General features: G+C 43.8%; 1 protein-coding gene across 1 annotated transcript in view; it reads left to right on the top strand.

Annotated features, from left to right (window-relative positions):
• Positions 1-15,747, top strand: part of lepr (leptin receptor) — a 62,855-nt gene that overhangs the window by 1,012 nt on the left and 46,096 nt on the right. The window contains exons 2-6 of the mRNA XM_029648230.2: positions 11,082-11,138; positions 11,836-11,888; positions 13,057-13,287; positions 14,356-14,485; positions 15,072-15,256. Of these exons, the coding sequence (XP_029504090.2) occupies positions 11,128-11,138; positions 11,836-11,888; positions 13,057-13,287; positions 14,356-14,485; positions 15,072-15,256 (610 nt within the window). The 5' untranslated portion in view covers positions 11,082-11,127. The remainder of the gene's footprint in view (positions 1-11,081; positions 11,139-11,835; positions 11,889-13,056; positions 13,288-14,355; positions 14,486-15,071; positions 15,257-15,747) is intronic.

Raw genomic sequence — 15,747 nt, 5'->3', positions numbered from 1 at the left:
TCACACCTTTTTATAGGATAACGAATCTACATTGATGTTCAGGCTATGGATGAAATTCAGCAGGTTAGCGTTTTTCCTCATGCATCTTGCTCTGAAGGCAGCTCTGCATTTCCACGTCATTTCACCAACAACAATGAAATATCATGACGTTGAATCAACGTGGGAAAATGGTTGGATTTGAAGAAGGCATCAACATAAGGGAATTTCGTAGGTTAAAAGGGGACTTTTAATCTAAATCCAATAACATGGTAAAATTTGAAGTTGATTTCGCTTTTAATTCACTTTAGTTGACAACTCAACCAAATGTAAATCAAACCTAGATGTTGAACTGACATGTGGATGGTCACTAGCTGACTGCCACAAAGTTATACAATCGGATTAGAAACCTAACCCTAACCACACTGATAACCCAAATGCCTAACCCTAACCTTAAATAAAGACCGAAAAGCACCTTTTTGTATTCGTACATTTTTACAATATAGTACATTTTTAATTTGCAGCTGGCCTATCTAAGGGGAAAGTCGCTCAGTTCTGCTCGTGACAATGTGTCAACCTGCTGAAATTCAAGCGGTACTCAAAATGAGATGAGCGATTTGATTTGGCCACTGATCTATGTGAATACCCATTAGGTGCTTTATCAAATCTGGACCACATTTGTTTATCAAATCTTGATGGTTTTCCATTTGACTAGTGATTAACATTCATTTCTTTTCTGGTCATTTGAAATTTGTGATACGCCTACCACCATATGTTGTTATTGTCATTGGCAGAGTACAACTTGTTTTGATATGTGACCTAATGAATATGAGGCATGTGTGTACCAGCACGGGCTGTGATGGAGAGGATACACTTTTTTTCCTTCTTTTTTTTTCATTGAGGGCCCGATCATGCCCAATGCTTCCTTCTCATCATTATATTGATAGCAGTTTGATAACACACACACACACACACAGAGGTTGTTACATCACATTGAATAACACCTAGTCCAGTTGTTATTGCTCAGTGGCCTAACTCATCCCTATGGATTGTCTAGGAATAGGTCTCTCAGCTGCAGGTGGCCACTTGGCTGAGTAGCTGTCCATCCATGGTACTTTATTGTAACCTGGGATGTTATTGTTTTGAACAAGAGAACCAATGAATTAATGGATGCAGTCATTGATCTGTATTTGTTTGGAGTAATGCTTGCAAAGGGTAAGTTATTGATGTTTGGTGTGGGTATCAAGTTCCCAGACTAGGTAAAAACACTTTCTCATTACTGAGTGAGTCAAATAGGGCAGCAGGTAGCCTAGCTGTTAGAGCATTGGGCCAGTAAACGAAAGGTTGCTAGTTAGAATCCCAGAGCCATGAACATATTCATGGCTCAGTCATGTCCACTGTAGCTCATTATGAACTCAGAAAAAAAAGAAATGTCCCTTTTTCAGGACCATCTTTTTTAAAGAGAATTCATAAAAATCCAAATATCTTCATTGTAAAGGGTTTAAACACAGTTTCCCATGCTTGTTCAATGAACCATAAACAATTAATCATCATGCACCTACGGAATGGTCGTTAAGACACTAACAGCTTACAGACGGTAGGCACAGTTATGAAAACTTAGGACACTAAAGAGGCCTTTCTACTGACTCTGGAAAAACACCAAAAGAAAGATGCCCAGGGTCCCTGCTCATCTGCGTGAACGTGCCTTAGGAATGCTGCAAGGAGGCATGAGGACTGCAGATGTGGCCAGGGCAATAAATTGCAATGTCTGTACTGTGAGACGCCTAAGACAGAGCTACAGAAGGACAGGACGGGCAGCTGATCGTCCTCGCAGTGGCAGACCATGTGTAACAACACCTGCACAGGATCGGTACATTAAAAAATCACACCTGTGGGACAGGTACAGGATGGCAACAACTGCCCGAGTTACACCAGGAACACACAATCCCTCCATCAGTGCTCAGACTGTCTGCAATAGGCTGCGAGAGGCTGGACTGAGGGCTTGTAGGCCTGTTGTCTGGTGAGGACCTGCCTTACATCACCAACAACAACGTCGCCTATGGGCACAAACCCACTGTCGTTGGACCAGACAGGACTGGCAAAAGTGCTCTTCACTGACGAGTCACGGTTTTGTCTCACCAGGGATGATGGTCGGATTCGCGTTTATTGTCAAAGGAATGAGCATTACACCGAGGCCTGTACTCTGGAGCGGGATTGATTTGGAGGTGGAGGGTCCGTCATGGTCTGGGGTGGTGTGTCACAGCATCATCGGACTGTGCTTGTTGTCATTGCAGGCAATCTCAACGCTGTGCGTTACAGGGAAGACATCCTCCTCCCTCATGTGGTACACTTCCTGCAGGCTCATACTGACATGACCCTCCAGCATGACAATGCCACCAGCCATACTGCTTGTCCTGTGTGTGATTTCCTGCAAGACAGGAATATCAGTGTTCTGCCCCCCCCCTAGAAATGTCTGGGAACTTGCAGGTGCCTTGTTGGAAGAGTGGGGTAACATCTCGCAGCAAGAGCTGGCAAATCTGGTGCAGTCCATGAGGAGGCGATGCACTGCAGTACTTAATGCAGCTGGTGGCCACACCAGATACTGACTTACTTTTGATTTTGACCCCCCTTTGTTCAGGGACACATTATTCAATGTCTGATAGTCACATATCTGTGGAACTTGTTTAGAGTCTGTTGTTGAATATTGTTAAGTTGATACAAATATTGACACATGTTAAGTTTACTGAAATTAAACGCAGTTGACAGTGAGAGAACATTTCTTTTTTTGCTGAGTTTAGTAACATTGCTGCCTTTATTTTAACTGCCTTTGAGGAATCATTTTAAAGTTATATTATTCGTAATCATTACACTATTTGAGAAAAGTGTTTATCTGCCTATCCCCCCCATGTTTTCCAGGGTTGTTAGGTGCACCTGCACACAGCTGACCTTTGGTTTTGTCTATGGATGGAAGGGACTTTTCGTAGCTGGTTAGGAGAATTTAATGTTGCAGGTTAGGAGAATTAGGTTAAGGTTAGGAAAAGGGTTAGGGTTAGATAAAATGATCTCCTAACCTGCTACAAAAAGTAACTTCCGTCCATAGCTGTGTAACATATAGTCACAACCAGGAATGCTTGTTATGGTGGCTTTCCCCTGCTCAGATGTTGCATGCGTCAACCAATGGTTGCGTGCCTCTTCATCGACTGTGTCATCGACTGAAACATTGCTCCCTCGTCTGCCAATCGGCAAATCAGATCATGACTCCCTACTCCTGCTTGCTGTTTACAAGCATAAACTCAAAGGGGAAGTACCCGTGACTTGCTCTGTAGAGAAATGAGAATCCGAGATTATGCCACAAGACTGCTTTGCTAGCGCTGATTGGAATATGTTTAGAGAGTCCGCTGAGTCCGAGCTAAACACCTCCGTCACCGGCTTCATTAGAAACTGCGTCAGCGATATTGTCCCCACGGTGAGAGTTCGCTCCTTCCCCAATCAAAAGCCCTGGATTAACACAGAGGTTGGTGCTAAACTAAAGGAGAGGGCTACCTCACCCAGAGCTATCGTATACAACCCTGAGACTACAGTTGCGGACAAGAATAAGTACAATAATTCCAGCAACGACCTCCGCAGAGTTATCAAGCAGAGTTAACAAGCAAAAGGACACTATAGGAATAAGGTGGAATCATGTTACACAGGCTCTGACGCCTGCCGCATGTGGCAGGGGCTACAGACCATTACCGATTATGAAGAAGGACCCAGACAGATTTTATGCCCCTTTCATGACAACAACAACATCATCATCATGACGAGTTTGACGGCCGTCACCGACCAAGAGGATGAGCGATCTCGCTCTCCGAGGCAGACGCGAGAAAGGTCTTTAATCAGGCCAAAACCCGCAAGGCCGCGGGACCCGACGGTATTCCAGGTCGCGTTCTCAGAGCATACGCAGAATAGCTGGCATATTCAGTCAATTACAACCTCCTTGTCCCAGTCTGTAATCCCCACATGTTTTAAGATTACCACCATCATTCCTGTCCCCAAGAACTCTAAGGCTTCATGCCTACTTATATGACGACTTATAAGACCACTGACTTACAGTGGGGCAAAAAAGTATATAGTCAGCCACCAATTGTGCAAGTTCTCCCACTTAAAAAGATGAGAGGCCTGTGATTTTCATCATAGGTACACTTCAACTATGACAGACAAAATGAGAAAAAAAACCCCCAGAAAATCACATTGTAGGATTTTTAATGAATTTATTTGCAAATTATGGTGGAAAATAAGTATTTGGTCACCTACAAACAAGCAAGATTTCTGGCTCTCACAGACCTGTAACTTCTTCTTTAAGAGGCTCCTCTGTCCTCCACTCGTTACCTGTATTAATGGCACCTGTTTGAATGTGTTTTCCGCATAAAAGACACCTGTCCACAACCTCAAACAGTCACACTCCAAACTCCACTATGGCCAAGACCAAAGAGCTGTCAATGGACACCAGAAACAAAATTGTAGACCTGCACCAGGCTGGGAAGACTGAATCTGCAATAGGTAAGCAGCTTGGTTTGAAGAAATCAACTGTGGGAGCAATTATTAGGAAATGGAAGACATACAAGACCACTGATAACCAGGACGACTGATCCGGGTAAAGGAAAGAATGAATGGGGCCATGTATCATGAGATTTTGAGTGAAAACCTCCTTCCATCAGCAAGGGCATTGAAGATGAAACGTGGCTGGGTCTTTCAGCATGACAATGATCCCAAACACACCGCCCGGGCAACGAAGGAGTAGCTTCGTAAGAAGCATTTCAAGGTCCTGGAGTGGCCTAGCCAGTCTCCAGATCTCAACCCCATAGAAAATCTTTGGAGGGAGTTGAAAGTCCGTGTTGCCCAGCAACAGCCCCAAAACATCACTGCTCTAGAGGAGATCTGCATGGAAGAATGGGCTAAAATACCAGCAACAGTGTGTGAAAACCTTGTGAAGACTTACAGAAAACGTTTGACCTCTGTCATTGCCAACAAAGAGTATATAAACAAAGTATTGAGAGAACTTTTGTTATTGACCAAATACTTATTTTCCACCATAATTTGCAAATAAATTCATTAAAAATCCTACAATGTGATTTTCTGGATTTGTATTTCTCATTTTGTCTGTCATAGTTGAAGTGTACCTATGATGAAAATTACAGGCCTCTCTCATCTTTTTAAGTTGGAGAACTTGCACAGTTGGTGGCTGACTAAATACTTTTTGTCCCCACTGTATGTAATCACTGCCCTCACCCAATTAGATAAGAAGAATACTTACAGTACCAGTCAAAAGTTTGGACACACCTACTCAGAATGCCAATATTGTGCAAAGCTATCATTAAGGCAAAGGGTGGCAACTTTGCGGAATCTCAAGTCTTTCATAGTTTTGATGTCTTCACTATTCTACAATGTAGAAAATAGTAAAAATATAGAAAAACCCTGGAATGAGTAGGTGTCAACCTATGACTGGTACTGTGTGTGAGAATGCTGTTCATTAACTACAGCTCAGCGTTAAACACAATTGTCCCCTCCAAGCTTGTCACTAGGCTTAGGACTCTGGGTCTGAACACCTCCCTCCGCAACAGGATTCTGGACTTCCTGAAGGGCCGACCCCAGGTGGTGAGGGTATGCAACATCACCTATGCCACGCTGACCCTCAACATAAGGGCCCCACAGGGGGGTGTGCTTAGTCCTCTCCTGTACTCCCTGATCACTCACGACTGCGTGGCCACGCACGACTCCAACACCAAGTTTTCTCCCCAATTTCGTGATATCCAATTGGTAGTTACAGTCTTGTCTCATTGCTGCATCTCCTGTACGGACTCGGGAGAGGCGAAGGTCGAGAGCCAATGCGTCCTCCGAAACTCAACCAAGCCGCACTGCTTCTTGACACAATACCCACTTAATCCGGAAGCCAGAAGCATCAATGTGTCGGAGGAAACACCGTACATCTGGTGACCGTGTCAGCATGCACTGCGCCCGGTCCGCCACAGGAGTCGCTAGTGCACGATGGAACAAGGACATCCCTGCCGGCCAAACCCTCCCCTAAACCCAGACGACGCACCATGGGCCTCCCAGTCGTGGCCGGCTGCGACAGAGCCTGGGCTCGAACCCAGAATCTCTAGTGGCACAGCTAGCACTGCGATGCAGTGCCTTAGGCCTCACGAGTGGCGCAGTGGTCTAGCACCATCATCAAGTTTGGTAACAACATGGCATGGTAGGCCTGATCACCGGTGATGATAAGTCAGCCTACCGGGAGGAGGTCCGTGACCTGGAAGTGTGGTGCCAGAGCAACAACCTCTCCCTCAATGTCAGTCAGACCAAGGAGCCGATCGTGGACTACAGGAAATGGGGGGGGGGGGGGCACATCGACGGGGCTGTAGTGGAGCATGTAGAGAGCTTTAAGTTCCTCAGTGTCCAAATCACTTAAGACTTAAAATGGTCCAAACACATGCGCACAGTTGTGAAGAAGCCTCAGGAGGTTGAAAAAGTTGGACCCTCAAATCCAGCCCAGTACATCACTGGGGTTGAGCTCCCTGCCATCCAGGAAGTCTATATCTGTCACGCCCTGATCTGTTTCACCTGTTCCTGTGATTGTCTCTACCACCTCCAGGTGTTGCTTATTTTCCCCAGTGTATTTATCCCCGTGTTTCCTGTCTCTCTGTGCCAGTTCGTCTTGTTTTCCCCAGTGTATTTATCCCTGCGTTTCCTGTCTCCCTGTGCCAGTTCGTCTTGTTTTCCCCAGTGTATTTATCCCTGCGTTTCCTGTCTCCCTGTGCCAGTTCGTCTTGTTTTCCCCAGTGTATTTATCCCTGTGTTTCCTGTCTCTCTGTGCCAGTTCGTCTTGTTTTCCCCAGTGTATTTATCCCTGCGTTTCCTGTCTCCCTGTGCCAGTTCATCTTGTTTTCCCCAGTGTATTTATCCCTGTGTTTCCTGTCTCCCTGTGCCAGTTCGTCTTGTATGTTGTTTCCCGCCTGCCTGATCATCCTGCCTGCCCTGACCTTGATTCTGCCTGCCCTTCGGTACCTTTTGAACTGGTTTTGACCCTTTTGCCTGTCCACGATCATTCTCTTGCTTTACCCTTTTGGATTAATAAATATTGTAAGACTCCAACCATCTGCCTTATGTCATGATAATATCACGCGGTGTGGAAGGAAGGCCTGGAAAATCATTAGAATCCAAGCCATATAATTTTTTCTCTGCTTCCTCACGACAAGCGGTACCGGTGCATCGTCTTACCCCAACAGGCTCTTGAACAGCTTCTATCCCGAAGCAATACGACTGATAAATAGCTAACAAAATAGCTACATGGAGGGAGTTAACCTTGTATCTTTATTGACCTTTTTTAAATTTGAGTTTTGTACTGACACACACACACACTGCTCACTCACACATAATATGCACATACATTTATACTGACTACGCATACCCACTCACATGCAAGCTACTGTTACTCTGTTTATCTAGTTATCCTGTTGCCTAGTCCCCTTACATACAGTTGAAGTCGGAAGTTTACATACACCTTAGCCAAATAACTGTAAACTCAGTTTTTCACAATTCCTGACATTTAATCCTAGTAAACATTCCCAGTTTTAGGTCAGTTAGGATCACCCCTTTATTTTAATAATGTGAAATGTCAGAATAATAGTAGAGATGATTTATTTCAGCTTTTATTTCTTTCATCACGTTGCCAGTGGGTCAGAAGTTTACATACACTCAATTAGTATTTGGTAGCATTGCCTTTAAATAGTTTAACTTGGGTCAAACGTTTCAGTTAGCCTTGCACAAGCTTCCCACAATAAATTGGGTGAATTTTGGCCCATTCCTCCTGACAGAGCTGGTGTAACTGAGTCAGGTTGGTAGGCCTCCTTGCTCAAACACGCATTTTCAGTTCTGCCCACAAATTTTCTATGCGATTGAGGTCAGGGCTTTGTGATGGCCACTCCAATACCTTGACTTTGTTGTCCTTAAGCCATTTTGCCACAACTTTGGAAGTTCGCTTGGTGTCATTGTCCATTTGGAAGACCCATTTGCGACCATGTTTTAACTGATGTCTTGAGGTGTTGCTTCAATATATCCACATAATTTTACTTTCTCATGATGCCATCTATTTTGTGAAGTGCAGTCCCTCCTGCAGCAAAGCCCTCCCACAACATGATGCTGCCACCCTTGTGCTTCACGGTTGGGATGGTGTTTTTTTGCTTGCAAGCCTCCCCCTTTTTCCTCCAAACATAATGATGGTCATTATGGCCAAACAGTTGTATTTTTGTTTCATCAGACCAGAGGACATTTCTCCAAAAAGTATGATCTTTGTCCCCATGTGCAGTTGCAAACCGTTGTCTAGCTTTTTTAATGGCGGTTTTAGAGCAGTGGCTTCTTCCTTGCTGAGCGGCCTTTCATGATATGTCGATATAGGACTCGTTTTACTGTGGATATAGATACTTTTGTACCTGTTTCCTCCAGCATCTTCACAAGGTCCTTTGCTTTTGTTCTGGGATTGATTTGCACTTTTCGCACCAATGTACCTTCATCTCTAGGAGACAGAACGTGTCTCCTTCCTGAGCGGAATGACGGCTGCGTGGTCCCATGGTGTTTATACCTGTGTACTATTGTTTGTATAGATGAACATGGTACCTTCAGGCGTTTGGAAATTGCAACCAAGGATGAACCTGACTTGTGGAGGGCTACAATTGTTTTTGAGTTCTTGGCTGATTTTCTTTTGATTTTCCCATGATGTCAAGCAAAGAGGCACTGCGTTTGAAGGTAGGCCTTGAAATACATCCACAGGTACACCTCCAATTGACTCAAATTATGTCAATTAGCCTATCAGAATCTCCTCGAGCCATGACATCATTTTCTGGAATTTTCCAAGCTGTTTAAAGGCACAGTCAACTTAGTGTATGTAAACTTCTGACCCACTGGAATTGTGATACAGTGAAATAATCTGTCTGTAAACAATTGTTGAAAAAAATACTGTCATGCACAAAGTAGATGTCCTAACCGACTTGCCAAAACTATAGTTTGTTAACAAGAAATTTGTGGAGTGGTTGAAAAACAAGTTTTAATGACTCCGACCTAAATGTATGTAAACTTCCGACTTCAACTGTATGTACCTCCATTACTCCAGTATCCCTGCACATTGTAAATATGATACTGAACTGACCTTGTATACGTTATGCTTACTTACTTATTGTGTTCTTCATATTCTTCTTTTTTCTCGTGTTTTCTAGTATTACATTGTTATCACAGGATGTTGGTGGTACCTTGAATTGGGGAGATTGGGCTCTTGGTAATGGCTGGAGCGATATCAGTCGAATGGTATCAAATACATCACACGCGGTTTCCATTTGTTTGATGCCTTTCCAGTCGCTCCGTTCCGACCGTTATTTTGAGCCATCCTCCCCTCAGCAGCCTCCACTGATTTGTTATTGGTTACTGAATTGCTGGGTTTTGAATTTACAAGGAATGTATTTCACTGTACTTGGCCATGTGACATTAATTTGAAACTTGAAACCATGATTACCCTCTTTATGCAATAAATCCTGTAGGCCTATTGAAAATAATGTCATGTGCCTACCTATAACCTCCCCCATGGCTGTGAGACACAGTACCCTTCCACACTGGCATTAACGGAAACGTTATAAACTCAAATGGAAGATTCCTTTCCCTCAGACTATTGTTGTGGTAATTAATTGAAAGCAAATGTATTATTATCTGAATGGCAGAGGCAGCAGGGACCTGTCTGTCAGTCAGCTAAGTAGACATAGACTCTAGTCTTGTCGTTCTATTTCTATGTTGTCAGACACGTCAAGGCCTTGTCTTCAATATATGCAAATGAGCTGCTACTTCAAGGAGAGATCCGTTTATTAAAGAACGGACCAATATTAAATTTTTCAAGACTTGTGATAGTCAGAAATCCTCCAGTGAAATAATTTAATCGAAGATCCAGGGACTGAAAGGGAAATTAAATGAATATGTGTATGGTGGGTTACTATATATGGGGCTCTCAGAGCAATTTTGAAGAAATGGTCCCTGCTTGAATTTAATTTACCTTGGTAGTAGTTTATTTTTATATACATTAACATTTAGTAGTGGGAGATTGGGATCTGGATGGCAAGATGACTTGGGGAGCAGTTTCAATCGTTTCTTCAGAGTAGAGATGAAACATCTCTATCTACACTCTTAGAAAAAAGGGTTCCAAAACAGTTCTTCAGCTGTCCCCATAGGAAAACCCTTTTTCATTCCAGGTAGAACCATTTTGGGTTTCATGTAGAACCCTTTGTGAAAAAAGTTCTACCTGGATCCAAAAATAGTTCTTCATAGGGTTCTCCTATGGGGACAGCCGAATAATCTTTTTAGGTTCTAGATAGCACCCCCCGCCCCCCTTTGCCCTCAATTCGTTGGAGCATGGACTCTACAAGGTGTCGAAGAATTCCACAGGGATGTTGGCCCATGTTGACTCCAATGCTTGCATCAGTTGTCTCAAATTGGCCGTATGTCCTTTGAGTGGTGGGACCATTCTTGATGCACACGGGAAACTGTTGAGAGTGAAACTCGACAGGATTGCCATTCTTGACACAAACCGGTGTGCCTGGCACCTACTACCATACCCCGTTCTAAGGCAATTCAATCTTTTGTCTTGCCCATTCACCCTCTGAATGGCACACATACACAATCCATGTAGCCCAGTGGTTAGAGCTTTGGACTAGTAACTGAAAGGTTGCAAGTTCAAATCCCCAAGCTGACAAGGTACAAATCTGTCGTTCTGGCCCTGAACAGGCAGTTAACCCACTGTTCCTAGGCTGTCATTGAAAATAAGAATTTGTTCTTAACTGACTTGCCTAGTTAAATAAAGGTAAAATTAAAATAAAAAAATGTATCAACTGTCTTAAAAATCCTTCTTTAACCTGTCTCCTCCACTTCGTCTACACTGATTTACCAAGGGACATCAATAAGGGATCATAGCTTTCACCTGGTCAGTCTTTCATGGAAAGAGCAGGTGTTCATAATGTTTTGTACACATTGTATATCGTTGTTGTCTTCCTAACTGGTCCCTAAGGTTCTCTCTATCTCTGTTCCCTCCCCAGTGAGCGTTATCTCACTCACAGAGGCCATGTGCACCAACTCTCACTCATGAAGACAATGTAAGTATGATTGATGGTGGTGATCTTGAATGTGAAATGGAATGAATGTGGGATTGAACTTTAGCACGTGTGATTTAAAACGCAGGCAGGCACCATGCTTATACAGCATGTAATGTAGCTTAGTGTTTATTCTGTGTTAATGTTATTTACTGTACTGCCTATGTTGTCAAAGGAGGGTTGGGGTTGGACTATATAGTGGTTTATGATATGAATGCTATAGTCATAATGGAAATTTAAGTGTGAATGGGGAAGGGAATTGTACTTTTTGAAAAATTACTCAGCAATTGTACATTCAGAAGCTGACAAACCTTCGTACAGCTGCAGGCTCGTTAAACAGTACAGTATCATCCATTCTAATCTTCCATGAGGAAGTTTCTGTGGTGTAGAGATCAGTCAAGCCTGTGCCTGCAGATGAGCAGACAACACCCAGGCCATTACAGCAGAATACTGTGGTCATGGTGTGGTGACTATTACTAAAGGCTCTGACAAAGTTCAGTAAAACCCTCTGTTCTCCTGTCAAATGAGTTTTCAGTGTTGGATTGAGTTAAGATTGCATAGACTGTATGTGTTTTACATATCTTTCTCTCTTTATCTATGTTTCTAGCTCTCTACGGGTTCTCTCTTCATCTACTCGTACCTCTCTCTCGCTCCCTCTTTCACTCTCTCCCTCCTTCCCTCTCTTTCTCTTTCTCTGCAGGATCCTGTCTGCAATGTTGCCATTCCTGGTGCATATTGTCATCATCTCCCACAGTGAGTTGAGTTCCTTTCCAGTTAGTTCAGATTCTTCTATCTCACTGCATCCATCCACATTTACCTCCCATGTGACTCTGCCTGTAGTCACACAACTTCACTATCCCCAGGAAACCTTTCCTTTAGACTAAAATAATGAATAGCAAACATTTCAGCAGCAATGCCACATGTAATTACATCCGGCAGCAATTTTCTGGAACCTTCACGTGCCAGAACAGTACACTCATACGCATATATACAGAAACAAAGGTCATCTTCCCATACAATCACGCCCCTACTTACAATACAGTCCATTATTGGCAAAATAAAAAGGGCCATTGAGTGTTGCATTTCATTGGTGTGACACTGAGTGATCTAAATAGAAGGATGCCGGTCTCTGTGGTTAGCTGTCTTTGTAATGTTGGACATCATCCAATGTGTTTGGCAATAATCCTTCTACCACACAAGTGAAACACAGAATAGATCGTTCAACAGGGCATAATGTCTCCTGACCACAAAAATGGCCCATATTGAACCAAATAGACACACAAATATATTTCCCCCATGAAAAGTAGAAATGAAATTGGAACCGCACACATGATTGCTGCACCACATACCTTTTAATTCGGCTAGTTAGACAACAAATTGATCCTAGAAGTGGATCTTTGTCAGGTAAAGTAGCAATCCTTTGTGTGTGCATGTGGGCAAGCGTGTTTGTGTAATTGAGAACACTCCGTCTTTGGGAATCAGTATACAACAGATATCCCTTTTGTAATATCTATCCCAAGCCAGCATGCTATGGGGAGACTGGGAGGGTGGATGGACGACTAATAGGTGGAATGAACCATAGTCTTGTCAGTCACATTGTTTTACCTGGTTGACAAAGAAGCATGTACAGTATGAATCCTTGAGCTGGTAGAAGTCCTCTGGTATAGGCTGAGGTTACCAGAGTTCATTCTAGTAAAGGTAATACTTTTACCAACTTCATGAACATCTCTTGAAATCTTCACAATTCGGTCTGAAATTAATGTACTAATTGAATTCATATCAATGTCGTCTTTGAATACCATGCTGAGAATCAAACCCGCAACTATGGTATTACCAGCATCATTATACCCCAGCCACAACTTCTGTCCAGTGTTTGATGTAATTTCCTGTCAACCATGTTTACTTCCTGTTTTTGCCTCAGGTGCTGTGTTGGTGGAGCCTGTGGAAGTATCCCCCCATGGAGACCTTCTAGACCTCCCCTGGCAGACAGGGCTCTGCTGTTCCTCAACCCCAGCCCAACTTTACCACGGAGGAGAGGAAGAAGACAGGGGGTCTGCACCATCTGATACGGGGCACCCACACACCCTTCAGTGCCTCTTCAGGAACTTCACAAGCACACTAGGACCTCACCCAGAGACTGAACCCAGCAGAGGTAAGCGTCCTGCTCTGTTTTACTGACATGACATCACAGAAGGCTGGAAACAATGTGTTGGACATATTTACCACTCCATTGATTCTGCTCCAGTCATTACCACCAGCCCGTTCTCCCTAATTAAGGTGCCACCAACCTCCTGTGCATGATATTTACTGGGTGAGAGTTCTGTCTTACTACTGCCCTGGGACCATATTCACAAAGTAAGATGCTGACTGAGGATCAAATACCTTTTAAATCATAATGAAAAAGAGCAAGGAATTGATTCTAGATCAGCACTCCTATTCTGAGACAATTTGTATATACTGGCCTTGGACAGCTGGATAAATGTGTTTTCATTTCTCTGAATGGTGTGTAATAAAACAGCCTGTGACCACTTAACTGCACTGAGGAAGAGAACATTGAGGCTCATTCAATTGAATAGGGGCCAATTAACTGGAGTGATAAGATGGCCTCTGTGCACTTGAGTGTGGTGTTCTCCTCTGTTTGGAGGTGGAGGTGGAAGTGGGAGGTGGTAACACAAACTAAAGATCTGTGTGTGTGCATCCGTGAATATGTGAGGTTTTAACAACGGGAAGCAAAGGCTCAGGGTGAAGGATTTATTCATGAGATCGATAGCTTGGTGGTAGCCTCTGACGTGTGCTAGTGCTAATCGATGGATATTAGATGACGCTACAGCCGGTGGCTCTGGCATTTAAAGAGGGGACGTTTTGAAAACGGTCTCATGAATCGTTGACAATAACTGTGCAGAGGTAAAATGGTGTGAGTGGGTGTTATGTTTTCTTCTCCAATGACATGGTGATTCAGCTCAGGTAGACCTGAGGTCCTAAGTGTGAGTAAGAGGGGGAATGGATGATAAGCAATGACGTTGGCCAGATTCTAGGGCTTCTTTTTCAGAATATGTTCCAGGGCTTGCTATGACTGTCCTAATTAGTTGTGGTTGTGTGTGTGTGCGTGTGCGTGTGTGTGCGTGGGGTTGGTGAGTTCATATATTAGGGTTTACAGTGACCGAACAGACAGAGTATGTGCCTGTGTTGATGCTAATATGCTAAATGAACTTCTCTCCAGCCACCTGTTGGGACATCCTGTGCCGTGTTGATGAGACCTGGGATAATGTAATATGTGATCTAAAGCACCCAGCCACTTCCTCAGACACCTCCATTCCTGGGTCAGTGGCACTTAGCTTGCAGCACTTAACGTGAGTATCAAGTTCAATTCAACCTGCTGCTATTGTCTAGAGTCTGTCCTCTCCTCTCCCATCGTTTGTTATTCTTGTCTGGTGTTGGCTCAAAGATGTGCCTGAGGCAGTAAGAGCTCAGGTGGGGGTCTGAGGTGTATGTGTGTCCGTGCCTGTCTGTGCATGCAATGTGACTGGCAGAGCGTATGGAGCAGGCTGAGACTGTGATAATTGGCCTTTTGGCCCATCGCATTAAATATTTTGCAAATAATTAGGCAAAATATCACACTAGTGTTTTTACTTGTTGTTTTCATTACTTTCATGTGGATTGCACCTAGCCTGGTCCTAGATGTTTGTGATCCTTTCAAACATGGCATGACAAGGAGTTGATAGCACAAACAGATCTGGGACCAGGCTAGGTTGCAACCTGACCTGTGCTTAGTCTATGATTAGCACACTACACTAGCCTCTTATATTTACTGAATGAAAGTACATTTATTTAAGCTGGGTTTTCGACTAGGACACAGGGCTAAACGTGGTACATATGGAGGGAAGCAGTCCATGTCCTCATCTGGCGAAGTGTATAAATGTCTCTTGTCTATTTCAGAACACTGCCTAACATTGAGGTTAACTCCACACATGGGACTGACTGTGTGGGAGAGGATTCCATCACCTGTTCTATTGCTCTCCATGTGGTCAGCAGTATCGTCGTGGTGACAGCCAATGTGTCCAACACCACAGCAGGTCCCCTGGTGATGCTCAGCGTCCCTCCAAGGACGTCTCAGCGTCTCTGTAAGGAGTGTGAATGTACCTGATCTCCCTCTCAACCTCTCTTCTGAAGATGTTAGAGGATGTCAATTGCTTTAATGGCTTATCTATCCTGTCTTCATATTCTGATGGATATCACTTAACATTTACCAAGTACCAGCGTGCTGCCTGGCGAGCTGGCACTGTTATTATGTAGGCTAGCGGTATCTAGGGAGCCATTTCTACCATGAGGAAACTGGGGAGTTATTTGTTTAGACTTAAAGACCACATACACACCTGTACAGTATAGTGAGTGTAATGGGCAGCTTCAGTAGGTCTGATACCAGCTGCCCTTTGGGACTTCCAGGCAGGCCAAGATTACTGTTTACTCTGGTCCCAGGAACCATGGTGATGAGCTGGAGATCTCTCCACTGATGGGAAACGCATACCTTGTTTGCTCAATCTAAGCTCTTTGCGGCCTTGTTGGTCAATGGAACATTGGTTTGATGCAAGTAGAAATTGTGCAAATATTGAGT

The sequence above is a fragment of the Oncorhynchus nerka genome, linkage group LG24 (assembly GCF_034236695.1).
Source record: "Oncorhynchus nerka isolate Pitt River linkage group LG24, Oner_Uvic_2.0, whole genome shotgun sequence".
NCBI lineage: Eukaryota > Metazoa > Chordata > Actinopteri > Salmoniformes > Salmonidae > Oncorhynchus > Oncorhynchus nerka.
Note: the sequence above shows the minus strand (reverse complement) of the source record. Positions and strands in the feature narration are given on the sequence as shown.